Source organism: Apus apus, chromosome 2 (assembly GCF_020740795.1).
Source record: "Apus apus isolate bApuApu2 chromosome 2, bApuApu2.pri.cur, whole genome shotgun sequence".
Taxonomy (NCBI): domain Eukaryota; kingdom Metazoa; phylum Chordata; class Aves; order Apodiformes; family Apodidae; genus Apus; species Apus apus.
Genome location: NC_067283.1, coordinates 101,522,798 through 101,549,394, shown reverse-complemented (window position 1 = coordinate 101,549,394; position 26,597 = coordinate 101,522,798). Strand labels below are relative to the sequence as shown.

Sequence of the window (26,597 nt, the reverse complement as noted above, 5' to 3'; positions counted from 1 at the left end):
TGACGTCCCGTCCCCGCGCTTGCTGTCGCGCGGCGGAGCCGTCACTTCCGCAAACAGGATGGCGCAGCGGCGGGCTGGGTGAGTGCCGGGCGGCCTCCCGGGCGGCCGGGCCGGCGGTGCAGTGCGGGGCGGTGCGGTGCGGTGCGGTGCGGGGCCGGGCCGGGCGGGCGGTGCGGGAGGCGGGCCCCGCTCCCCCGGCCTGGCGGGCGGGTGTGCGCGAGGGGCTGCGCTGCGCCACCGGCCGTGGCCAGTCGGCGGCGTCCGCGCCCGGGGCTCTTCGGTTGGCGGCGCGGGTCGGTGCGGTGGGTCGGGCCTCGGCGGGATCCTGCGGCCCTCCGAGCGCAGCCCGCCCGCTGGAGCGGCCCGCCGTAGGGTCCCGGCCTGCCTGCTGGTGTCGGGGCGCGCTGCTGCCCCTGCGCAGCCTCCCGTGACGCAGCGAGGAGCCCTAAGGGCCTCGGCCGTCACTGGGGCCGGGGTGGGGGCGGCCCTGCAGCCTCTGTGGCTTCTTTGCCTTTCCTGGGCCACGAGCGCAGCCCCATCCCGTCCCACTGGCGCTTTTGAGTTTTCCAGACTTTGTTCGGAAGGGCGCTTGGCTGCCATGGCGGGCTCTGAAATTTTTGGTCATTTTTTAATTTAGGCCTTAAAAGCAGCTGGTAACTGCCTAGAGCAGCCCGGAGAGGATAGGAAAGGGTATGCTTCCTCGGAAGCATGAGTTAAAGGCAGTTCCAGGGTGGCAAAGTTACTTCTGTAAGTCAGTACTTTGAGGCCATCGCTTTTGAAGGAAGCGGTTGTGGAGTCTCTGTATAGTGATCCACTTAATGGAGTTGTTTTGGTCCTCATTAGGAGACTGAAGCCTGAACAAGGTGGAGCGTGACTGGTTTTTGAGAGGCTGAAATAGGCAGCTGTTTTAGAAAATGAGTTGCTGAATTACCCTCTCCTACGCCTTGTTGAAAAGTTATGAACCCTTTCTGATGATGGTGTAGAGCCGGCTGGGATGTGCTGGAGGCTAAATGAGCTTTTATAGCAGTGATTTGCTGTTCTGCAGAATGGGTAGGTGTTTGTGAAGTGGAAATACAGAAAAGCCCTTGCAGCTGAAGAGTCCTAGTATGAGTGAAGCTGGAGGCATAGTGGATATTCTTGGCAGTCTTGAAAATCCTCAACTGATGTGAAAATTTACTCCTAAGAACTGCCTTGATTTTTGATTTTTTTTTTTGTCTGGGGGCATCCATTTGAAAACATGAGATTACATAATGAATTTACTGTTTTGAGGGACTCTTGTCATCTTGTGTTTGTAAATATAAATGGACTGCTAGTTTACTTTCTATGGGGAGGAGAAAAGGGTAAAGGGAGGTTACAGGCTGAAAACCAATAGTGCTTTGCAGTGAGATCAATGAAGATGGCTAAGAAGGATTCAAACATGAAGAGTAAAGATTTATCTTAACTTGGTCTTATTATAGTGTACTATAGAGTGCACTATAATATATAGAATACTTTGAAATTCCACATTTTGTTGTGCTGTCTTTATTAAATAACTAGTCAAATTTGAAATCTGTATGTTCTTTTCTGGCAAAGGCATGTTACTTTTTTTATAATGCCAGTGTGATGATTGAAAGTTATGACTATAACCACAAGTTAGTAAAATTAAGCACTAAATGTAGTTGGTGGGATTTTTTTCCGCTCTGTAGATTTCCATTCTGATCAACGGACAAGGAGACTAACCTGTGAAAAATGGCTGATTTAACCAAGACAGAAGAACAGGAAGTAGAGAAGAGTTTGGATGAAGAAGTGGAAAAAACACCTCCTACTTTAGAGGCAGATTCAGGTGTTGGTGGCGAAGGTGACAGTTCAACCTCAGGTACAGTGCACTCCACTGAAAATGAAAAGGAAGTTGATAGTGGTGATCGGGACAGCAGAGGAAAAAGCAAGAGTTTAGATCCTGAAGATGAACCTCCTCAGAAAGTAGTAAGTATCATTTACTTTGAGCGTTGTTCAAGTACTTGTTTCGAAGCCTCAGCTCAGGAAAAGGTTGAAAAGATTTTTGCTAAACATGTATGAACCAGCACGAGATACCAAATGGTAAAGTTTGTCTTAGCAAAATAACAGATGGAGAAGTTATGTTTGGCTTAGCATGAAAGAAAGAGGGATACTAATTCTAGTGTTGAAGAAAACTGATCTCAACACATTCTTAGTCTGGGTCTAAGATTGTTGTTCCATTGCCTGTGTGGTAGCAATCTGGTAGTGCAGCACAGGATTTGCTGCCATTATTCTGAGTCATGTGTCTCCGTTTGGCGTTCTGTTCATTCTTATCCTGTGTGTTCGTATGGTTGTCTGAGCATGGGATATCTTCCATAAGACGATTTTGTCCTTTGGTCTCCTCAATAAGGTTTTGTGGATGTTAGAAAATGCTCCGAACTGCATGCTCTGTGAAATAATTTCAGTATGATTCATTAGCAAAGTGAGGTACTGAAAGGTTTACAGATGCTTTTTTTCCTTCTTTCCCTCCCACCCCCCAAGACTGCAGGAGTAGCAGAAAATATTGGTTCTTTTAACTGTGAGGGTGAAAAGGGTAATGTTATATATGATGCTGTCCTTTATTATGTTTGAGCATGTAGAAACTCATGCTGGAATATCCAGTCTATTTTTGACATTTTTGGATATTTAAGTATAGTTTTAGAATCTTTGACCTAATGTTTTGCTTCTCTGTTCAGAATTTTTCCAGTATGTTAATTTATGGCTAAACAATCTACTAAAATAAAGAGGACTCTTTTTGATGGTAGAAACATTATTTATCCTTTTGTCTTTTTAATTAGGGTAAAGGTTTAGATGGACGAGAAATACATCGGTTTTGTGTAGCTTAAGGGTGTAGAGAGGTTATTGCACTGAATGCAGCTGCCATTGTCTAGATGTTTTTGCTAATGGCTCTTTGCAACTATGCTTGTAGCAGCTGAAATGCATTAATGGGTGGTATGAGTATGTCCCTGAGCTTGTCAAAGTCAGCTGTTTTAGCTTCTGTCACCTTCAGGGCCATTCAGGGAGCCATCTGTGCTTACCCAAAAAAAAAGATGGTAAAAATATTTGTTAGTATCAGTCAGCTGAGCGTGATACTAAACAAATGATGGGGTCATAGCAATTCCAGACAATTATGTCTGTGCTCGTTCTGAAAATTACCAAAATTATATGAAACAGTGAAGAATTCGTATATTATATGAAAGTCAGTCTAACTTTCTTTTCCCTTAAGGAAGTGCTATTTGAATAATAAGACAGTGGAATGTTGACTTTTGTAGTCAGTTTTTGGGAATGCTTTTAATTGCTGTGTGAACTCCTACTGGTTGAGGCTTTGTAGCATGCTTGTGGGTTTTAACCGAGAATCCTTCATTCTAGTTTGTACTGTTATTTCAAACATTTTTGTGCCTCACAGAAGTTGTGTTGGTTCTCCCTGTTCTGTTACTTTGTATTTTATTTATAATTTATTTTAATTTTATGTGTATAATTGAAGATTATTTTCAAGGTGAAGAAATGTTAGGACCATAATACCTCCGTATAGGCTGCTTCTCTGTGTCACGTGGGATGGAAATCTGTTGAACTACTTACAGTTAAGATTGAAACAGAGACATTTTTACAGCTTACTGTTAAGCATTAAATGGGATCCTGTTGTCAAGTCATTACTCTCTTTCCTTTACCATGGTCTGTTTAAAGCTCTGACAGTGTGATCACCTGCTTAGGACTTTATGCAACATCAGCTATTTGGCATTTTGCCTAAATTGGCAGCTTATACACTTCTGTTAGATGTAAAAACTGAATTTCTGTATCAGGGTGTTTGAAGAAGCTTAAAACTGAAAGAATACTCTTTAAGAAGGAATATCCTCTTCTTCAGTTCCAGGCTTAAGGGGAATTAAACAGATTCTTTGAGAGTGGTCAGAGCATTAGAGAACTGAAAGTTAATTATTTCTGTGAAGGAAAGGTGCTAGGCGTCATCCATCAGAAGTTACTGGGACCAACTGAAAAGGGGATTAAATTTTTAAGGGAGTTGTCTGTAATGATTGAAGTGCAGGCATCAGTACCAGGACAGAAACGCAAAATGTTTTAATATATGTAAAATTAGTGCTCTTCATAGTATTACTTTTTTTACTTCTTTTATTCTTAATGTGAACAAGTTTTTTTGGTTAAATCAAAAAGTAATAAAATGCATTCACTGCTTGGGTTTATTCCTTCCCTCATTTCTACAGCGTGTGCCAGGCCATGGGCAAGCGGTAGCTGCACATTATAATGAACTTCAAGAAGTTGGTTTGGAAAAACGTAGCCAGTCTCGCATATTCTACCTCCGAAACTTTAATAATTGGACAAAGAGTGTCCTCATTGGTAAGCTTCCTCCATTGAATGTGTAGAGTTTAATAAATTGTATCAAAATGTTTTTTCTGCTTTCTGATGTTGATTATGGCACTTTGTCTTAATATGTAGAAGATTTTTCAAGTGCAATAAAATATATTATTTTGAATCTTCATATTGGTGTTTTACATTGTTGGAGTGTTGAATGTATGCTAAAGTTTTAAAGATAATCTGACCTGAAAAAGAGAAAAAGTTCATACTGGAAACTGTTCTTCATGACGTTTTTTAAGAGAAAGGTACAGCTTTAGATAAAAAAGAATCTATCTGTGCTTGTTAGATTGGGCTATTCTCATTATGTAAATCTATCTCCAGTTATTCCATAACCGTTTTCCCAAAGCAGTCTATCCTCAGCTCTAGATTAAGCAGTTCTGTAGGAAACAGGAACACACAAATATTTTCTGTTTTACGCGTAGTCAATGGTTTTAAAAGATAGAAAATTAGAAGATGTAATTCTTCAGGAATACACTGTTTTTTATAAAAGGCCAAATCTGCTATCCCACATACTAATCTCAGAGTGAGGAAACTAAAATATCAGATACCCATAAACAAATACAATAATTATCAGCACAGCATCACAGATTAATGAAGACGGATCTATGCCAGGAGGTGTTGGCACTATTTGTCTTAACATGCTGCTTTTTGTGTTGTGTCAGAGCATTTAGAAGCAATGTTTCTGTTTATATAAAGCTGTTTCTGGAGCCTGTGTTGAAACCTTTCAGTTATAAATTTCAGCAGTGTGGCATTATAGCAGTTGTATCCAAACACATTTCAGGTCTCTTACTGTGAAGAAATGTTGCTAGCATGCTGGTATGTTTTGCATAATATGTCAGCATCAGTCAGAGCAGAGATAATCTGGACAGAGTGGAGATGAAGAGAAAATGAAATTGGTACATGTAGGGTAAAAAGACAGCAAACAAGCAGCTAGTGTTACTGGAGGCCTAGGAGAGACTGAGTGAAGAACATTATGCACATTTATAGTGTGACTACAAGGAAAAGTCATTGCTGATGCATTTAATTGGCTTTTACTCTTTTGCAGAAGACTTTCCCATACTTTCAAATAACATCTGCCTTCATTATAATGGTAATGAAAGGGAAACCTATTTCCCCACTTACGAATAGGGTAATTGTTTAGCCATGTGCAGTTTCGCCTTTGTCTGCCAGGGAAACAGTTCAGAGCTCCAGTCACATTGTATGCAAAGTGCATTAAGCACAGAAAATATTCATTATCTCCATAGTTTTACTAGTTTTTGGTTCCTTTCATCATTAGTGGTTTCTCAAGAAAGAGATTTAAGGCTGTAATGTTAAGAAGACTTAAAGGTAAAGTAAGTTCTGAGATGTTTTAAAATTCTCAAATAATTTTGATCCTTCAAGGATCTCTGTACAACACAAGTGAATTACGTAGATCTCTAAATGCATTTTCCCTTTTCATTTTTCTAGGTGAATTTATAGACCGGGTACGACGGAAAAAGAGTGATATAACTGTTCTAGATCTAGGATGTGGCAAAGGTGGAGACTTACTGAAATGGAAAAAAGGAAGAATTAAGAAACTTGTTTGTACTGGTAAGAGTACAGAGTAACTTTCCAGGGGAAGGACACCAGTGTTATATGCAGAAAACCAAGCACATCTCCAGTATTACTTCCCTTTTTAGCAAGCCCAAGCAACTTTTGTCAAAAAGTCTTCGTTTTTCAACCTGAAGACACCCAGCTTGATTGCTGGCATAAATATAAGAACTCCGTGTAATGAGCTTTCCATTCAACTCTTATGCAAAAACTACTATCAGTAGAGAAATGCACTTAGCACAGATTGTTTTAGGCCAAGTGTAACACTGGGTGGAAGACTGACATTTTTTATTTTATCTCGTCTCTTAAAAATATGCACTTAAGATTTTCATTTAAAGTTAAATGCCACGGTGGTTTGACAAAAATGGTCTTGGATGTTAACTTCAGACTCAGAAAGTGGAAGTACTGAAAGCTGATTAACTAATTTTCACTTTCATAGTTTGCTTAGATGTTGGTAAGGAGATAATATCTTCCTTCTGCCTAAAATGTGCCAAGGATAATCAGAGGAAGCACTACTTAACTTCAGGTTTAACAGATACTAAAATTTCATTAAATTGCTTTATTGGGAATTACTCTGGGTATTTGATATTTTACAGTTCTGTCTTGCCTTTCTTCTTCAGTTTGCAGTCTTCAAATACAATTAATGAATTTGCTTACGAAGTTCTTATATAAATTTATTGCATATTGTTAATTTTAATACTATTTAGTGAGACTCGGTGCCAGAGAGACAGCCTTAAAAACAAAATTTAAAAATTCCCATGGTGCGGTATATCAGTTTATATTACAAATACTTGCATTTCAACATCTTGTATGTTTGTAAGAAGATGGAAAACTTTAAGTACCCAGTTGGGAAACGGGGAGAAACTCTGGGAGCTAAACTGGTTAGCTAATGCATACTGAAAACTTAATTCTAACAGCACTTAATGTTGATCACCTAGTATCCATCACTTGAAATTTTGAAGGCTTTCTCAAATGTTCAGATTACAACTTTTGTCTGAAGTAGAGCTGGAAAATGACAGATCTACAGTTCCAAACACCTCCTGCTAATAAAATTACTTTGCTAGAAATTGGAAATACGTGTTTGTTCCCATCAACATGTAACTGAAGATCAACTTTTATCCTTGCCATAATGGATCTGTTGTGTTCCAGTAATCGTTGCAGTTTTCTTGTCTGGGGAGCAGTTCACACATGTTTTGAAATAAAAAATTCTCTCTCTGTGTAGATATTGCTGACATTTCTGTGCAGCAGTGCAAGCAGCGATACGAAGACATGAAAGCCCGATGCCGTTATAATGAACATATTTTTGATGCAGAATTTATACAAGCAGATAGCACCAAGGTACAGTTCCTATGCTTTATAATATTTTTGAGATTTAACATTCTTGTGCTAATCAAGTATAGGAAGTGATGCTAGTGCTGTCATTTTTAGGATGTATATTTTTTAAGATCAGTTTGTTGTACTATCAGAAGAAGCAACCATGCAAGTTACTGAGATGTAGTTACGTGAGTTTTATCACTTTTTTACAGTGTAACATTCTGAGTGTCTGACGACTAAATGTCTTTTTCAGATAATAAATGTGGTGCTTTTAGTTTCTTTCACTTGACAAGGGGATGGTAATGACAACTTATTTCTGGAGTTCTGGGAGCGAGAATGGGATGCTGGAAACTATATTGGTGAAAGTGTTTTTTATGCTGGAATGAATAAGGGAAGTTTTCTGTTTTAACTTGTACATTCTTCTTATCCCAGTGTTTTTTTCTGTAGCAGCATTTTAAGGACTATAGTGCATATCTTAAAAACTTGTGTGATAGAACAGATTTCTGAGACTGTCTGGAGGAGATATTGAAGACATTGCTGAGACAGGAGACCATCTTGTCACTAGCACTGCTTTTGCTTCCCAGAAATGCAGGCTGAGAGTGTCCTGAAACAGGCTAAGGGACAAGAGCTGCTTCCAGCATACCTGTGGAAAGGCTGAAATCATTCTTCCTAGCCTTGCAAGAATGGTTGTTGGCTTGAATTCTTGGTTGTATCTCCTTCTGAGGAATACAATCTGTTGCAGGCTCCACATCATCTCTCTTCTCTTAAAATTACATTTGGGGTAGAGAGGAGAGAGCCTTCTTCGCCAGGGATATTTCCATGTTGCTGTTACAGTTCAGTCTTACATGCACATGTGTTTTCTCTTGCATGCTCTCTTCTGTCCATGCACACAATTTTATCTCCCTGACTTTGTATCTCTATCATCTATGTTGTATATAATGCAAAATCTCCTCACAGCTTGTCCAGTTCTGCCCACCTCTGTTTCTCAGTTGCCTGTATCTCTCTCAAAATGTGGAGGGGGGAGTAAGTGAACAGATAAAATTGCTATGGGTATGTGTCCATTTTTGTCTTGCCACATACGGAACGTTGATGGCATGTGATATGAACTGGTAGAGGTGGGAGTAAGTGTGTGGATGGGAAGTCTGGGAGAATTGTAAAGTATGAAATATTTTAAGTACAGAATGCATATCATGTGTCTTGGGAAGAACTTAGCTTCTGTGTTATTTATGGTGGCTGTTAGTATTGTATAATATGAGGAAAGGCTGAGGGAGCTGGGTCTCTTTAGCTTGGAGAAGAGGAGACTGAGGGGCAACCTCATCAATGTTTACGAATATGTAAAGGGTGAGTGTCAGGAGGATGGAGCCAGGTTCTTCTCAGTGATGTCCAGTGATAGGACAAGGGGCAAGAGGTGCAAGATGGAGTATAGGAGGATCCCTGTAAACATGAGGAAAACCTTTTTCACTGTGAGCGTGACAGAGCACTGGAACAGGCTGCCCAGGGAGGCTGTGGAGTCTTCTTCTCCAAAGACATTCAAAACCCGCCTGGGTGCATTCTTGTGTGAGGTACTCTAGGGGATCATGCTCTGGCAGGGGGGTTGTTCTGTATAGACTTTTGAGATCCCTTCCAACCACTGACAGAAGGGGCTTGATCAATAAGAGTTAAAGAACTGAGGAGTACAGGGTCAGACTGTGGCAAGCTCTAATCTGATGAATTTCAAGGGCTCCATGTCCTTCAGAATTACTGTTTACTTGGTCTGGAGTGGGGAGGAGTATGTTAGTACACATGTATGCAAAGAATAAAGACAAATCCAACTTGATGGGCAAGTAAATTGCCATATTTAAAACACCCCCGTCTCCTCTAAACTATATGTTCACTGGGTCAGTTCTCATTACAGAGACTTAGTCAACTGAAAATTCATTTTATTATAATTGTTTCCAGCTAAATGGTGGCCAATTGTAAACCCTCAGCAGTAAAGCATCTCTGGTAACTAACTTTGGGTTTTGGCCATTCAGATGTAGTGGTGTTACGTAACAACACACAAAAAATTTGAGGACACGATAACTTTGAAATGTGTATGTGTATTCTTGTTGTTCCTAAATGTTGTGTATGGTTTTCTGTGTAGCAGAGAACTTACTCTTACCTTTTTCATCTTGTTCTTGTTGAACTTGTGAGGGAACAGAGGCTGAAAGGAGAAACTTTAAAGAACTATGGGAGTAGTTTATTTGTTGGAAGATTTAAGTGAGTAGTGGTTGTTTCTGTAACTTTTGTTACAAACTTTTTTTCTTTTCAATCTATTTCAGGATCTCTTGTCTTCCAAATACAATGATCCAGATATGCGCTTTGACATTTGCAGCTGTCAATTTGTTTACCATTACTCGTTTGAGACATATGAGCAGGCTGACATGATGCTTAAAAATGCTTGTGGGAACCTCTCTCCTGGAGGATATTTCATTGGCACAACTCCAAACAGCTTTGAACTTGTGTAAGTACTCCTATATTCTATTAGTCTTTCAAAAGTGTTAAGTGATGAGTGATGGTCATTCATACAGTGCTATGATGTGTTTATGCAATCAAAAGCAAGTTTCTTGCAATGATTTTGGATTCTAGTCAGGAAAATCTCGCTCATGAAACTTGATTCAAACAAGTAAATCTGTACTAATGTCTCTTGCACCTGTGGCTCCTCTGGTATAGACTATAAATCTTCATACATAAAGACTCCTGTTGCAACTAAATAGTGGCAAAATAGCCACAGCTTGGGGAATAACTGGCAAGGTTTTGCTGTGGTTGTTCCAAGAAGCCTGACTTGTCCATGTAGACTGTCTCTGGGATAAAGGTTAATTTTCTAGGTCTGTTTAGTCCTTGTATTGTATAGGAAAGATAAACTCCTAAAACCTAGTATGCTGCTTCAGTTCATTGTTTCATTGCTTTACTAGATAAGGGAGGTGGGAAACCGCAGGGATCACTGGATACTGAAGTACTGGGAGAAACACTTCCAGTGTTTCAGTAGTTCTCTCGGCCTGTTATAATTAAAACCTGGTGAATTATTATTGTTTATATTTCATTTTATAGAAAGCGACTTGAAGCTTCTGAAACAAATTCATTTGGGAATGAGGTGTACAGTGTAAAATTTGAAAAGAAGGGAGAATATCCCCTATTTGGCTGCAAGTATGATTTCCACTTGGAAGAAGTGGTTGATGTCCCTGAGTTTTTGGTTTACTTTCCATTACTGGAAGAGTAAGTTCATTTTTTAATTCATTGTACAATGAAAGCTGTGAAACATAATAAGCATTTGTTTAGTTTATTTGTCATTGTGTAATACTTACAGAAGATTATATTTTTGCTTTCTTACCATATTTTCCAGTTCTTCATTTTTTGTGTTGCTCCATCTAAAAGACATTTCTGAAATTTCTATCCACAATGAATCTGTCCATTGCACTCAGTTGAAGGTGCTTTGGCCAGAAGCTGTCAAGATTTAAAATAGGTCTCACACAAGAATGTCTCTGTCTGATATGTTGAATGTGTGAGCAAACCTTTAGTGATACCAACTTTTTCTTCTTTTATTTTATCTTAACTTTCGGGGGGGGCTAATTCTACCTTTCTTCAATTCTTCAGCAAGCTCTCTTGTGTATTCTTTTTATCATAGTGTCTCTTTCTTGTCTTCTCCAACTTTCTTTGGATGCTCTAGGATTTTTCCTAGAACTTTTTTTTTACTTCCACTAAATCTTCTTCTGTGAGCATACATTTTGCTGTTACCTCTGTGTGAATTCAGATTTTTCTTTCCCAGCCTGTCTCCTGAGATAGACTAATGTTTTCCATGTTGGGTTTTTTTCCTGCCATTCAAGCTCAGCCTGATTGTTAACCAATATTAAACTTTCCCTTCAAAGCTGTAAATTTTCACATGCTTAATTTGTAGTTCTCTCTGAAAATGACCAGCATCTGCCACTGACACGTATAACTTCAGTGTTGTATGACCAGTGTCTACATGTAATAGCAGTGTAAGGCACTAAATCTAGCAGAAAGAGGTTCTCTATATCCATAATAGTGAATATCTGGAAGTTCATACGAAACTTCTGTGTCTTGGGAGAAGAGACATTTTTCTGTTGAAATTTTTGTAATGACCTCTGCATGGAGTTTTGTTGTCCTAGTTCAAAAAAGTAGTTTGTGGTGGTAGTGCAGTTTTTTCATATAGCTGTCTTAAAAAAAAAAAAAAAATTCTGGAAAGGGTGCAATCCTAGTGAATACCATGTCACTGTTACCTAAATAGTTCCTTGGAAAAGAAAATTACCTTAATTTTGAAGCGTCCCTAATTAAGCTTATTCTTTTTACAGAATGGCAAAGAAGCATGGTATGAAACTAGTGTATAAAATGACATTTCGGGAATTCTATGAAGAAAAAATCAAGAACGAGGAGCATAAAATGCTGCTAAAGAGAATGCAGGCCTTGGAGGTAAATATAGAGTTAACTTGTTTCATTTAAATAACGTTTTACATCTTGTTAATTACTAGTGCAATAGTTGAAATTTCTGTTGTGAACGTTATGCAATTAATTAAAGGCTACCAATAGAAGAATTAAAGTCCTGTGGCTGAAAGTGTTTTTGTGGTGGGTTGACCTTGAGTGCCTGCCAGACAGACACCAACCTGCATTCTCACTCTCTTCCCAACAGGATAGGCAGAGAAACTAATAAAAAATGTGTGGGTCAAGGTATAGATAGGGAGATTGCTTAGCAGTTACTGTTACAGGCAGAACAAACTGAACTTGGAGAAGGTTAATTTAATTTCTTTCAAAAAATTAAAAAGGGTGGGGTGGTGAGAAGGAAAGACAAAACTAAAAACACATTTGCCCCAGCCTCTGCTTGGTCCCAGGCTTAGCTTCACTCCTTCACTACTGACCTTTCCACCTCCTCACTCTGCCTTGCAGTGCCAGGGGGATGGGGAATGGGTGGTAGTGTCAGTCCCTAAGACTTTGTCTCTGCTACTCCTTTCTCCTCTCAGTTTGCCCCTGCTCCAGCATGAGTTCCTCCCATGGGATGCAGTTGCTCACAAACTATGTGTGCTTCCTCTCCATGGGGTACAGTCCTTCAGGAACAGACTGCAGCATGGGTTGGTTTGTCAATCTGTTGCAGTTCCTGCCAGAAAACCTGGTCCTGGTTGGGATCCTCTCCATGGGCCATGGGTTCTGCCAGGAACTTGCTGCAGGAATGGCTCTCCACAGGCTGCAGCTTCCTTCAGGGCAGGTCTCCCTGTTGTAGCATGGGGTCCTTCACAGGCTGCAGTGTGGATACCTGCTCCCCTGTGGTCCTTTATGGGCTGCAGAGGGACAATTTGTGTGTCACTGTTTGACTCAGGTTTGACAACAATGCTCTTGATCCCCTCCCCCTTCCACTATTATCAGTCTCTGCTGCTAGTTAAAAGAAAGCTTACTGAAGGGAAAAAAAAAAAAATCAGTAAAAGGAAAATTGGCTTCATCTTGACCCAAACCAGGACACTATCACCATGGTTTTCTTCAGGGCTGCAGGGGAGTGTCTTCCCCAATGCCTGTAACACCACTTCCTTCTCTGGCCTTCATGTCTGCTGGGTAGTTACGCATTTTTCCTCTCTCCTCTCCCACAACTTTTGTGCAGTTCTTTTCCCCTGCTTTAGCATTTTCAGAGAAGCTTTTCAATGCCATCTCTGAGGCTTAGTTTTGCTCACAATTCTCTCTGCTTCCCTCCTCCCTCAAACAGTAGAATTTTTCAGCATAAAACTATCAAGTCAAGTACCTGGTGACTTATTAAACTGAGTTATGTGGGCAGCAAGTGGACTTGACTGTCCTTGTTGACTCTGAAAGGGATGGTGTTTTGTGGGGGCCCACACTGACAGTAGGATGGTGACATAGGGTGACAGCCTTTGACATATTCACTTGTTCTTAGAAAAGTGAGAGTTGTCTTAAATTAGTGGCCATTTAAAATTGAAAATTGCATTGTTAAGTACAGACCATTACGCAGTAACTGGGATCCTTAAACAATATATATTAGTTTTGAGTAATCAATTGTATACCTCTGTTAGAGCTCCTGTGAGTTATTATAGCATTTTAAGCACTCTGCTTGAAATCTTACACTTGCTCATTTCTTAGTATTTAACAGATGCTGGTTTGTGCAGATGCTGTTCTAAAAGACAGTATATGTAGGTAATACTCATCACAGAGAATAATTTTTATAGTTATTTTCTTTCCCCTGTTTTGGAGACATAAGGATAAAAGCTAATTTATACATTCTGGGTGTTGGATTTTCTGGGAAGTAGGGAATATTAGACTGATCTTGTAGGTGTTATAAACAAGAGATCTAAATGTAAGATCCCTTTAAAACTGGCTATCTTGTGACAAACACTTGACTAATGTGATTAATGTATCTTAGTGTGCAGTTAATATTTTAAAATCAGTTTTTTCTATGTTCTCCAGCCATATTCTACATTTGGTGATTCCCGGCTTGTTTCTGATAAACCTGCTGATTATGAGCATGCAAAAGAGTTTGTCAAAGATGGCAAGGCAAAGTTACCACTGGTAAGTTCCTTCTCAGTTCACTAGAGCAAATGGAATCTGAAGTTGAGGTCCTGATCTTTCACATAAGTGGTGCCTTCTTCATTTCAACTGCAAAGAAATTGGTGTGAATCATAGGATAGTTTGTGTTGGCAGAGACCTTAAAGATCATCTAGTTCCAGCCCCCCTGCATGGGCAGGGACACCTGCTCAGAGACCCATCCAACCTGGCCTTGAACACTTCCAGGGAGGGGACATCCCCAACAGGGCGACCTGTTCCAGTAATTAATTTCTCTCTGTGTGTGAAAAATTGTAGAGCTGCAGGTGCTTAGGAGTTAATCTAATCTATGCCCTATACTCAAAGCATCAAATTAACTTGATAGCTATTAAGAAATTTGCAAAAATGCAAAAGAAAATAATATTTTGCCATCTTCCTTCGCTGCTGTTCTAACAGAAGTAACTCTTCCTAATTTGAAGGATTTCCTTATGTTTCTGGATTTTCACACTATCAATTGAAAGCTTTAGTTTTCTTCTTTTAACCCTCTTACATGAGAGCTGAAAACTTGCTTCATAATACTGTATGTATTTGAAATGTTAAACATGGTTTTTCTATTGTCCTTTGGGTGACTACAACCCAGCTCTCTTAGTCAATGGTATTGAAGTTCTGTAAATGCTATTTTTAAAAATCTGCTTTGCCTTAATTTAATTTTTTAACAGTGCTCCTAGAATTAGACTAGTCCTAAGTGATTAAACTAAATCCCTATATTTCTGTCCTTAATTTTATTAAATATGACATTCTGTTCAAATTCTGGAATGGAAAGAAACTTTCTTTTGTTAAGTTTTTAAATGTGTTTTTTCTGCTTCTACTCCAATCTTCTAGTACACATGCTGCCTTCCTGGGCAGGCTGTCTTCCTCATGTTTTTATAAAGAGTTTTTCTTGCTTCCATTGTCCTAGGAGTACCTGACAATGTTGAATTGTCTGCAGCTGCTCCCCTCCCAAACTTTTGTTCTTTCATATTGGTCTTAGATTTGGGTGGATGATGGACAGGAGCCCACACGGCTGCCTGTTCCTGGGAAGCCAGCAGGAGGACAGGCAATGTCTGCTGTCACTTTTCAAGGAATTGCTGCCATTTTGCTATTGCTTCTCCATCTGTTCTGTAGCCAGGCTAGTTATTCAGGCTAGTAGCATATAGCTGTGTTTGCTTCTGTCTGTGCATTTGGGCGATCAGGCAGGATGGAAACCTTGCAAAGGCTTGGTTTAACTTGTGCTGAGTAGCTCCTGATAAACAATGTTGGCTGTTTCAGTCTGAACTTTAGGTCTGCTTCATATGTTGAGGCTCTTTGACAAGAGAGAACCAAAGTTAGAGACTAGTTTGAGTAAAAATTGTAGTTTTAGTGAAATCATATGCAGTTACTGATAGATGGCATCCTATTTCATTGTCACAGGTACAGCATGAGGCTGATCAGTTTTTCCACTGGGATTTTTCTTTTAACCATGAGTTTATATACCCTTCATGATCTGAGTTCTTAAAGAAGTAGTCCTTTTACTGTACATATAGAAATTCTGCATCAAGAGGGGAAAGAAACCTAATCTGTGTTTGAAATCTAAAAATTTTAAAAAGCAAAATGCTTCTTTTAAAGAATAAGCTTAAGAACATGAGAATGGTCAAGTCAGATCAAAGCCCTCTTTTTGCTAGATGTTGTGTTATCTGACAAGGAGGAAATTTGCTTGAACAAGCTTTCTTTTTTTTCCTAGAGTTTTTAAAAGATGAAGCATTTGGTCAGGATTGGTCAGTGGGTAGCATATGGGCTAAATTATGCCCCCAGTGAGGACTCACTGGATGGGGATGGAGTAGGCAGAGCAGAAAACCAGCTTTTGTTACCTCATGCTTCTTAATTGGTAGGTTAAATGGCAGCAGTGTATTACTTGTGCACTTGCCATGCTTTTATCTGAAAGGCTGAGCTAGGAGTAGCTTTATAGGCTGCAAGGCAGGCTGTTTTTTTCACAATGTGAGCTGGTTTGAGATTCTCTTGCAAACAGAGTTCTTTTCAGGGCTGCAGGGAGGTGTTAGCTGGAGACAGGCAGTATTCCTGGTGAAGCTGGCAGCACTGTGATATAGGGCCTCTTCTTGACTCATGCACAAGTGTTGCGCGTCTCGGGCTGAGCAGCTTGAGCCAGATCAGGTCACACAAACATGCACTGGACACTGATGGTAATGGATCTAGCCTGCTCTCCATTGCAGAGGCATCCAGCGCAACAGGCTGTTGGCCCGTTCTCCTATACCTGTATAATTCAGGTGTGTTCCATTATCTGGGGTGTTCCAATTCCCAACTGTCCTGGTTAGTGGAGTTACAAGTATCTGTAATCTACAGCAATACTATTCTGGTCCTTAAATAGCCAGCCAGTGTGGGTGGTTAGAAGTTGGTCTGTGAAAGATCAATAATACTGAATTAAATTGGTGTTTCATTGTTTAAACTGTTTTTGGTTTTGATTTTGTCTCCCTTCTAGGGAACCTTGAGTAAATCTGAATGGGAAGCAACAAGTAAGTATTGTTTTGAAAACTCAGTATTGTAAAGTGTGTAAAATAATCTGTTGGTAATGGAAGAAAATTCAAATTTTAAGTATAACAAGATTTTATTATTTGTTACTCAGATTCCTGTGTATGGATTATGTTGTGCACACATGTCAAGAAATTGGAAGGGTAATGCATAAAATAGGTTGAAATTGTACTTTATTTAAGAAGCTTCTAGTGTACACACCTTTGGGCTTCAGTTGTTTTGGGAAACCTGACTTAGGATGTTTAAAAAGAGGATCCTGGCATTAAATTATTATTTTACTAGTCTTAGAGGATTAAATGCTTCTGTTTGGTACACTTGTATATTCTACTCTTATCAGTCAACTAGAAAACAAATTCCAGTTGGGACATACATTAATAAAAAATACTACAAATCTGTTTCAGAAAGATAGGGGCGGAGGCTTCACTCTTTGCTTGTAGTGATACGTGTTGCAGGAAGAAGCAATTAAATCATGGATGGTGAAGAGACATTAGAGTGTTTTATAAAGGGAGGAGAAAACAGTGCTGCAGACACCAGAAAGGATACACTGTTTTTAAACCTGTTTTGAAATTTTGTGAATGTGTCCCATAGAAAACTTTTTTCTTTTTCCCAATATTGAGTTTAATAAAACTCATGTAAAGGGACTGGGAGTTCTAAGGATAAAAATTGGCTCCCGGAGAGATTATTACTAACTTCTGTGTAACTGCAACCAACCAGTAATTCCAGTTTTGCAGAGCATTATACTGGTTGTGTTAGTGGTTTAAAAACAAAAAATGCTGTTCCATTAATGAATTAAAAAATACTTACCTAAGTAACACTTAGTGTTTGTTTTCTTAAATTACTTATTTTTGAAGATTTTAATCATAAGGTAGATGTTAATTCTGGCACTGTAAAATTATTATGTAAGCTATTAACCTAATTGAGAGGGGCTTTTTGTACCTCTGAATGTTCAGTGAAGCCTGTATTTTCCAAGCAGTCACTTTTTTTCAGAGAGATTTGGAGTATAGAGCTTCTGATAATTAGGGTATTAGCACAGCTTCCTTCTTACATGGAACTTCACTTTTTCATTGCTGAGGCTTGTCTTGAATGTAGCTCTGGCATCTCATCCATGAAAACAAAAACTGAGTACAGGTGGAAATCCATAAATGTTTAATTAGAGTTATGGTCTCAAGAAACTGGTTCGACTTGTCTGTCTGGTACGAAGCATAAGAATTTCTGACGTAGCTGGCATTGATTACATGCCAAGTATTTCCCAGTGGTGCTAGTATGGACTGTATGAGTATGCATTTCTAAAACCATCCTTTCTGGAGTTGAGAAAATGCCATCTAGAGTTTGTAAATACTACTTCTTTGCCTGTGATATTTTAAAAGAGAAAAAAAGTAATACCATGAGTTTATTCACTTTGTAATTAAAAAAATGAAGTTGATAATTTCACACCTAATTGTCTGTTACTGCATGTATGAAGGAGTTTTAAACTTAGTTGCATATGAATTTTTATGCACCAGTGGATGTTAATTATATGTAGCATAGTAGTTTATTAATTATATTTACATTTCAGTAATATCTTTAACTGAAGTTAGTGTTGCATTAACCATATCAACATATTTAAAGTGTTTTGCTTCTGTGCATTCTTAGCATTGTTGTGAAAAATGTGCTGGAATTGAATGCTAGAGTTATTCGTTGGGGAACCAGTGCAGTTTTTAGAATTCTCAATAACCTGCTAACAAGTTATTTGGGCAGACTATCAGCTTGTTTACCTTTTGAAAACTTCAATTGAGTGACAGAGGAAGGTGAAACTGTAAATACTCCATTTTCTTTTTTAGGTATTTACTTGGTATTTGCATTTGAGAAGCAACTGTGAAACTCCACATTGTGGATGCAGCAAGAAGAGATCATGTCCATGTGCAAGTTGGAATGGTCAGAAATCCGTTGTGGCAACTATTTTTTTTATTTTTTATTTTTTAATTATCGGAAGTGTGCAGGACACTACCAAAAACTAGAGCAAGCTCATGGTTCTGAATTACATTGCCTGTCTGTGACAGAGGGACTTGTGTGTGTATATAGAAGACAGATTCTGAACCAGTCTTTCTAAGCCTTTATAAGCAGTCTGCATGCTATCAAAACTCATCTTTGAACTTGACACAACTTTATGTTACAAACAAATGTTTTGTTAGTAGATGTTTGTGATTACAAGCCTGACCCTGCACTTTCTGAAGTTGATGGAAAAATGACTGTTGACGTTGGTAGTGCAGAATGAGGGCCTAAAAATTGTACTGCAGAGCTCAGTTGATTCATAATGAGATGTGTTCAGACGTACCGGGTATGTCTACATTGCATGCAGAGCTAAGTGGCAAGTAATACCTGAGTCAGCTGGAACACCTCTGTGCTGTGCTCAGGCCTGCAGTGTAAATCTACCCTAGTGGTATTCAAAGTGTAGTCTACCTGGGGAAGTCCCATGATGTTCTTGTTTTTCGTGCTTGCTGATATGTAGTGTCACTTGATGGTGCTTTCAAGATTAAACGAGTTTGTTCTGTACAAAACTGCCCTGAAAGAACTGAGTTTCTGAAGTTTTAAACCTTTATGTAATTTTTCCAAGTATGACTATGCGGTAATCAATAACAGCTGCTGAACTTAGATTACTGAATGTTTTCTATCGTATTAAAGACTATTCTGACTTTGACTTTTTGGTAGATTTAATGTCTCCTGAAACTTAGTAGACAGATCTTAGGATGTGTTTTCTTACTTGATTGATAAAATTCCAAACAGGCTCAGCAGAAGGATGAGCTATTGGTGGTGATGGGGACCTCATTGCAGTCCTTAAGGTGTTACGTACGTTGTCACGTACTGGACCATGATCTAAAAGAGGAGCCTGTTTGCTGTTTGAGAATACTAAAAGTTCACTCTGGGAGGGAGGGCTGTTTATGTGTGTACACACCTCAGTACATGTAGATAGCAATCTCCAAATTAGAGCCAAATAATTTATTTGGGAGTGTAGCCTAATTATATCAATAGGTAAACCAGTTCCTAACTATCTCTTAAAGCTGGCTTAGGGATTTCTAACATGGTGTTTGCTCTGCTTTCCATGTGCCACCCACTACTGTGAAGGTGTGAGTACTTCGTAATTTTTCCTCTTCCTTCTTGTGCCAACAGCAGCTGTTAGCTGCCGTTGGCTAGTATGGTTTACATAGAGTTTAAATGTTGATGGTACATGACTATTTTGAGAAGTTATAATAAGCCTAGGAAGGAACGCACCTGTTAGAGGGTTAAGCGTTCCAGTTATTTGAGTTTGTAGTTGCATTGCCTTCCCCTTGTAGTTAGGTCATACTCTTTCCTCTCTTAACTACTAATTATTTTTTTCATTGTATAGAACACCTTAAAGCTTCACCAAAGCAGTAGAATCAAAGTCACTTCTGCTGCTGAAAACAAGACTCTTGTCTGATAGAGTTAGTGCTTGCTGAAAAATGCCGACACTATAGAAGTGCTGCAACGTTTCATTGACATTTTGTGTGCATCAAAGCTAGTTTTGTTAGATTTTGTGTATTGAGTTTCATTTGAAAGTACATTGTTACCCTATTTTTGGAAGAAGTCAGAATAATAAAAAGTGGGGAAATACAGTGAAGTGTCTTTCCTCTTTTAACCAAATGTCAACATTTCACAGAATCACATAATGGTTGAGGTTTTCTGGTCCAAACCTTGTGCTCAAGCAGTGTCACCTAGAGCTGGCTGCCCAGGGCCACATCCAGGTGGATTGTGAATGTCTCCAAGGACAGAGTCTACAGCCTCCCTGGGCAGAGTGTGCCCAGTGTTCTGTCACCCTCACAGTGCAAAAGTGTTTCCTGATGTTCAGAGGGAATGTCCTGAGTGTCAGGTTGTGCTTATTGCCACTGGTCCTGTCACTAGGTACCACTGAAAAGAGTCTGGCTCCATCTTTACACCCTCCGTTCAGGTGTTCATACACTTAAGTAAGATTGCTACCCTGAGCGTTCTCCCTTCCAGCCTAAAGAGACCCAGCTCTTTCAGCCTTTCCTCATGAGAGATGCTGCAGGATTTTTAACATGATTTGGCCCAGTAATTGACCCCTGGAGTACACTGCTAGTTAGTGGCCTACAGCTAGGCTGACTTCCACTGATCACCACTCTCTGGGACTGGATGCTCAGCCAGTTTTCAATCCACTTCATGGTGTGCTCATCCAAGATGATGCAGAAAGCCTCCCTGAAGTCAAGATAAATTATATCCACTGCTCTTCCCTCATCTAACAAGCCAGTCATTTATTTCATTATAGAGATTTATCTCATTGGTCAAGCGTGACTTCTTGATGAATTGGCTTACTATGGCCAGCAGGTCAAGGGAGGTGATTCATCCCCTCTGCTCTCATGAGATCTCACCTGGGGTACTGTGTCCAGTTCTGGGGCCCCCAAGAGAGTAAGGACATGGACCTGATGGAGCAAGTCCAGAGGAGGCTTATGAAGCTAATCAGAGGGCTGGAGCACTTCTCCTTTCAAGACAGGCTGAGAGTGTTGAGGCTGTTCAGCCTGGAGAACAGAAGGCTCCGAGGAGACCTTAGAGTGGCCTTCCAGTACCTGAAGAGGGCTTACAGGAAAGCTGGGGAGGGACTTTTTAGAAGGGCATGTAAGGACAGGACGAGGGTATGGCTTTAAACTGGAAGAGGGTAGATTTACACTAGGCATTAGGAAGAAAATCTTCACTGTGAGGGTGGTGAGATAGGTTGCCCAGAGAAGCCGTGAATGCCCCGTCGCTGGAAGTGTTCAAGGTTGGGTTGGATGGGGCTTTGAGCAGCCTGGTATAGTGGGAGGTGTCCCTGCCCATGCAGGGGGGTTGGAACTAGATGATCTTTAAGGTCCTTTTCAACCCAAACCATTCTATGAATCTATATTTCTATGTTACGTATAATTTTGTATTAAAAAAGGGTCAAGCGAAGCACTAGCCCTTTCTATTTAAGATGGATTCAGTGCGCATGAAATAGGCTTTTGCTGAGGTAAGGATGGAAGACTTGTTCAAAACAAAGGTACTTGGGTGCCAGTGGCAATTTGTCCTAATGTTTTTTTCTCCCATCTCTTCTCACTTCCCAAAGAAGCAGTGCTGTGTTTTGTTTCTATGCCCTGCAGCTGAGGTTACGAGGCAAAGAAGTTGCCCAAGTGCTCTTAGTATAGGTAATTGCTCCTTATGGGGTCTTATGGGACTTGCTTCAAATCCTACACGTACTCCTGTTAAAACATTTCAGAAGTTTCATTTACATAACAAGCATCTCAATTCTTTGAGTAAAAGTATTTTTGAGTCATAATCTACTTAAGAAAGCACTCTCTCTTGTAATACCTATTTTTATTATTTAAAAGTGTAATTCCATGCTGTTTTCCAATTGCTAAACTGTGTTTATAAAGACTTTGAAAGCAAGGTAATTTAGGGAGCATTAAGCTGGGTAGCAGTACATTTAAAACATCTGCAGAGTAATCAAGGAGCTGGTAATGAGTAACGCAGAGTAATCAAGGAGTGCCGCGTGCCCTCCACAGAGCTGCGGGTGCCGGCAGCAGCTGCAGTGGTGGAGCCTCGTCCTTGAGAGCCGCAGCCCTGGATAGCTCTGTCCCCAGAAACCCTGTCCCCGCAGCAAATGTGCTTGGTGGTACACCTTTTCCCCCCTTGCAAAACCAACCTCTTCATTTTCTCCAACCCAAATTTGCTGCTCCTGTGGCTGCAAGGCCCATCCCTGCTTATTTTTCCCTTAAAAATAATTTCCCTCAAATTTTTCCTCATATTTCCCTCCAAAAAGCATTGGACACGGTTCCCCATAGAACTCTCATAAAAAACCTGGCTGCTCATGACCTGGATGAGCACACGATCTGTTGGATCAAGCACTGGCTGGACAGTCAGGCCCAAAAAGTGGTGGTCAATGGAGTCAAATCCAGCTGGAGGCCAGTCACAAGTGGTGTTCCTCAGGGCTCAGTGTTGGGACCGTTTCTGTTTATCTTTAGTGATGATCTTGGTAAGGACATAGAGTGTATTATCAGTAAGTTTGCAGATGACACCAAGCTAGGCAGGAGTGTTGATCTGCATGAGGATAGGGAGGCTCTGCGAAGAGACTTGGGTAGATTGGATCGTTGGGCTAATGTTAATGGTCTGGACTGCAACAAGGCCAAGTGCCAGGTCCTGCACTTGGGCCACAACAACCCCAGGCAATGCTACAGGCTTGAGGAAGTGTGGCTGGAAAGTGTCTGGCAGAAAAGGATCTGGGGGTTCTAATGGACAAGCAGCTGAATATGAGCCAGCAGTGTGCCCAGGTGGCCAAGAAAGCCAATGGCATCCTGGCTTGGATTAGAAATAGTGTGACCAACAGAAGTAGAGAGGTGATTGTCCCCCTGTCCTCAGCGCTGGTGAGGCCACACCTGGAGTATTGTGTCCAGTTTTGGGCACCTCAATTCAAGAGAGATATCGAGGTGCTGGAGCGAGTACAGAAGAGGGCAACGAAGCTGGTGAAGGGCCTAGAGAAAGAATCTTACGAAGAACCCTTGAAGGAGCTGGGAATGTTTAGTCTGAGGAAGAGGCTGAGGGGAAACCTCATCAGTCTCTACAATGACCTGAAAGGTCATTGTAGAGAGGTTGGTGCTGGTCTCTTTTCACAGGTAATTAACAGCAGAACAAGAGGGAATGGCTTCAAGCTGCAACAGGGGAGGTTTAGACTGGACATTAGGAAAAAAAAATTCACAGAAAGAGTGGTCAGACACTGGAATAGGCTGCCCAGGGAGGTAGTTGAGTCACCATCCCTGGATGTGTTTAAGGGTTGCTTGGATGTGGTGTTGGTGGATATGGTTTAGGGGAGAAGTTTGTAGAGTAGGGATGATGGTTGGACTTGGTGATCCCAAGGGTCTTTTCCAACTTGAATAGTTCTATGATTCTAAATCCTCCCCAAAATGAAGTGTTCCTGTGGGAAACTGTTCTCTTCTTCCCCACATAAGTCTCAACAAAATGCCTTTTAAGCCAGTGAAGGCCTCTCCTGATTATTCCCAGCTAATGGACTAAAACAGACTTGATACTCAAGGACAACTGAAACCAAAACAAGAGATGTGGTACGGGACAGAAAGGATGAGCGACAAGTCATACAATTGTCACCACCGTAACTTGGGACTCATGGATGCCAATCGGCTCTGGACAGTGACACTGACTGGACAGGTGGGTCACGGGGGTATGAAAGGTGGTGAGCGCAGCAGGTGGGTCCCTGAGGCCTGTTCAGATGCTTTCTGTGTGGGAACCCCGCTGCTGCGGACCCTGGTGCTGGGACCCTGCCCACCCGCCTGCCCCGGGTTGAGCCTGGGCCTCAGCACCGAGCGTGCCGGGTCCTGAGCCCTGGGGTCGGGGCCAGAGTCCCCTGTGTTGCTGCCGGTTGAGGGGAAACCACCAGCTGCTGCACCCGCTGCCGAGAGGCTGCCCCTCCGACACCACGGGCTGCGGCCCTGCCGTCCTGCCTGGCGAGACGGGGCCTCCGACCAACGCTGTCACTGGGAACAGAGCCGTCAGGGACAGGCAGAGGGGAACATCACCCCGCATGCGCGCGCACACACACACACAATCCTCTCCTCATACTTGCACACTTAGCGTGACCTCTTCAGGAGGACTGATGCTGAGCTTCCTTCCTCCCTTTGGTCCTCAACCCTCTCTCAGAGAGAACGCCTTATAAGCACAGGACCTTTTGCATTACCTCCCTAAAGGACACTTTCTTACTGCATATATGTATATATCCCTGGTAGCCATTTACATTTATATTTTCCCTAAACGTCATCCCTCAGTTTGTGTTAACCCTTAATAAACCGGTTGATTCGTAAACCAAACATCGGTCTCAGTAGCAATTTGTGAGTGTGGTGGGGGTGTATCTAACTACCCCTCTAAAACATGGTCCCCAGGCGGCCGTTCCTCTGCAAGAGGCAGCGCCACGTGTGACCCTTGGTCTTGTTCAACAACCCCTCCACATTGAGGGGGGAAGTCACAAAAGCACCTGACAGCCGGTAGCCCCCCAGTTTTGGCTCATGACAGTTCTACCCCATCATCACTATTTTCTCTCAAAAGTTGTTTTTACCCTCAAGCCCCCACCCTTTCTCCAACTCTACCTCTCATAAAACCATGAGGTCTTCCTCCTAAAATTCTCTCTTTTCCCCGCAGAACGTCACAGGGGTTTTTGGCTTGTCTGACACAGAGCAGGATTGTCAGCAGTCTTGCAGTCTCAGTCCCTGGGGTTCCCAGCAGGCTACAAACACCAGCCTCTGCCCGCCCCGCAGCGAGGGAACAGACATCAGCTTTGTGACCTGTGCGTGCAAACAAGCGTCCTGATTTTTCAGAAGTGTGAAGCCCAGGATTCAGGTCACTGAAGTGCCCAAAGACGTGGGGACACTTGTTGCAGTGTTTTTGGAACAAGAAACCTCATCTGCGATGTAAGGAAAGAAATCTAAAATCTGAATCCTTGTGCTGATGACACTGAATGCTTTGTACTGAAGTAAAAACTGCTCCGTGGAGTTCAGGCTTTTGCAGCTTCAGTGTGTAGCATTTTATGTGGGTGTAGCAGTGCCGGTGAGATGGCTTTCCCTCTACCTTCCTTCCATCATACCCATCTGACACATCAGATACCCCTCTGTTACTGTCCCTGGGCTGTGCACTGCCTTGAGCAATCTGGTTACTTAAAGAACAGATGTAAGGCAGAGCAAAGCTAACTCGATAAATTAGGTTTTGATAAGGTACAGGTTCTCTGGTGGTGCTTAAATGCCATTTTTTTTGGAGGCTGTCATCCTTTCTCCATGTTATTAAAGCTGGTTCTCAACTTTGCCATCTTTTTATTTGCTTAGATGTGTCTCCCAGCAACTGAAATTCCCTTTCAGGGTAAGGTGTTTGAACATGTACGGTCTGCCTGATCTGTGCTGTTAATAGCTGAAGCCCACGGGATGGGTGCTCTTGTTGTTCACACGCCATATTGGTGTTTCAGGAGACACCTTTGTAGGAGCTGTGCGCACTCTCGGTGTGTCACAGGCTTGTCTGAACTCCTGCAATGTGTCTGATAGAAGAGTGTGCGGGGTCTGTACAGGGGTGCTTTGGTAGGAGGGGAGGAGACATGGGTGGCTCTGGTGAGAAGCTCTTGAAAGCTCCCCCAGCTCCAAAGCCCAGCCTGTCTCTGGCTAAAGCTGAGCCAATCAGCAATAGTGATAATGTGATTAACATATTTTAGAAGGGGAAAATAAAACTGCAAAACGACCTGCGGGGGGGGAGGCGAGGGAGGAGGGGTTGGGTACAACACCAGAGCACAGATTCCAGAGCCAGGGAGGAAGGAGGAGGTGCTTGAGCAGAGGTTCCTCTGCAGTCCGAGGTGAGACCCATGGAGGGGCACGGTGGAGCAGATATGGACCTACAGCCGTGGAGGGTGCCGCGCCAGTGGAGGTGACTGCTCCTGAAGCAGGAAGGGAAGTCTGCGCTGGAGCAGTCTATTCCTGGTAGAGTGCACCTCGTGGGAGGGACTCATGTCGGAGGGGTTCATAAAGGGCTCTCTCCCGTGGGAGGAACCCCACGTTGCAGTGGGGGAGGGCTGTGAGGAGTCCTCCTCTGGAGCAGGAAGGGGCAGCAAAGGCAACGTGTGATAAACTGACCACAACCCCCATTCCACATCTCCCTGTGCCTCTGGGACATAGCCTGCCCCATAGGGTCCTCTCCTTCCCCATGGGGTCACTCTGCTCCATAGGATCCCCTCCTGCCCCACAGGGACCTCCTGTCCCATAGGAGACATCCCCTACCCCATAAGGGTCCTTTGTGCCCTATAGGGATCCCTTTGCGTCATAGGGAAGATCCTTTGCCCCACAGAGTCCTTTCCTGCCACACGGAGACCCCCTGCCCTATAGGGACAACACAACACATAGGCACCCTCCCCAGACCCATAGGGACCAGGACCCCTCTTACCCCACAGGGGCCCAATCCTGCCACACAGCATCTTCTTGTGGCCTCATAGGGAACCCTGTCTTGCCCCCGGGGAGCAAAGCCTGGGAGGGGTTGGGGCCTGGGATGGGGCAGGGGATGTTCCCTATGGGGCCAGGGGATCGTTATGGAGCAGAACCCACTTTTGGCTCCTCCACCCCCTCCCCCCCAGCCTGTTTGCCTGTTTCCCACCTGAACATTCCCTTTTTGGGTCTTTTTTATTATTATTCTGGTACATTTTCCATATTTTTCCATACATTTTTCCATATTCCATTTCTCCCTCCCATAGCAAGTACTGTCCCTCTGGGGCC

The 26,597-nt window shown here is 41.9% G+C and overlaps 1 protein-coding gene across 2 annotated transcripts; it reads left to right on the top strand.

The window, feature by feature from the left end:
• The first annotated feature begins 29 nt into the window (after positions 1 to 29).
• Positions 30 to 19,943, top strand: RNMT (RNA guanine-7 methyltransferase). Of its 2 annotated transcripts, none has more exons than XM_051609151.1 (11): positions 30 to 78; positions 1,686 to 1,962; positions 4,227 to 4,359; positions 5,824 to 5,946; positions 7,169 to 7,284; positions 9,561 to 9,742; positions 10,330 to 10,494; positions 11,589 to 11,706; positions 13,696 to 13,797; positions 16,283 to 16,316; positions 18,153 to 19,943. In XM_051609151.1, exons 2-11 carry the CDS (start codon positions 1,729 to 1,731, stop codon positions 18,188 to 18,190), a joined length of 1,245 nt encoding a protein of 414 aa, XP_051465111.1. In that variant the 5' UTR covers positions 30 to 78; positions 1,686 to 1,728; the 3' UTR covers positions 18,191 to 19,943. The 2 variants fall into 2 exon arrangements, with proteins under 2 accessions (XP_051465111.1, XP_051465112.1); XM_051609152.1 differs by lacking the exon at positions 30 to 78 and adding an exon at positions 847 to 1,050.
• The last annotated feature ends 6,654 nt before the right edge of the window (positions 19,944 to 26,597 follow it).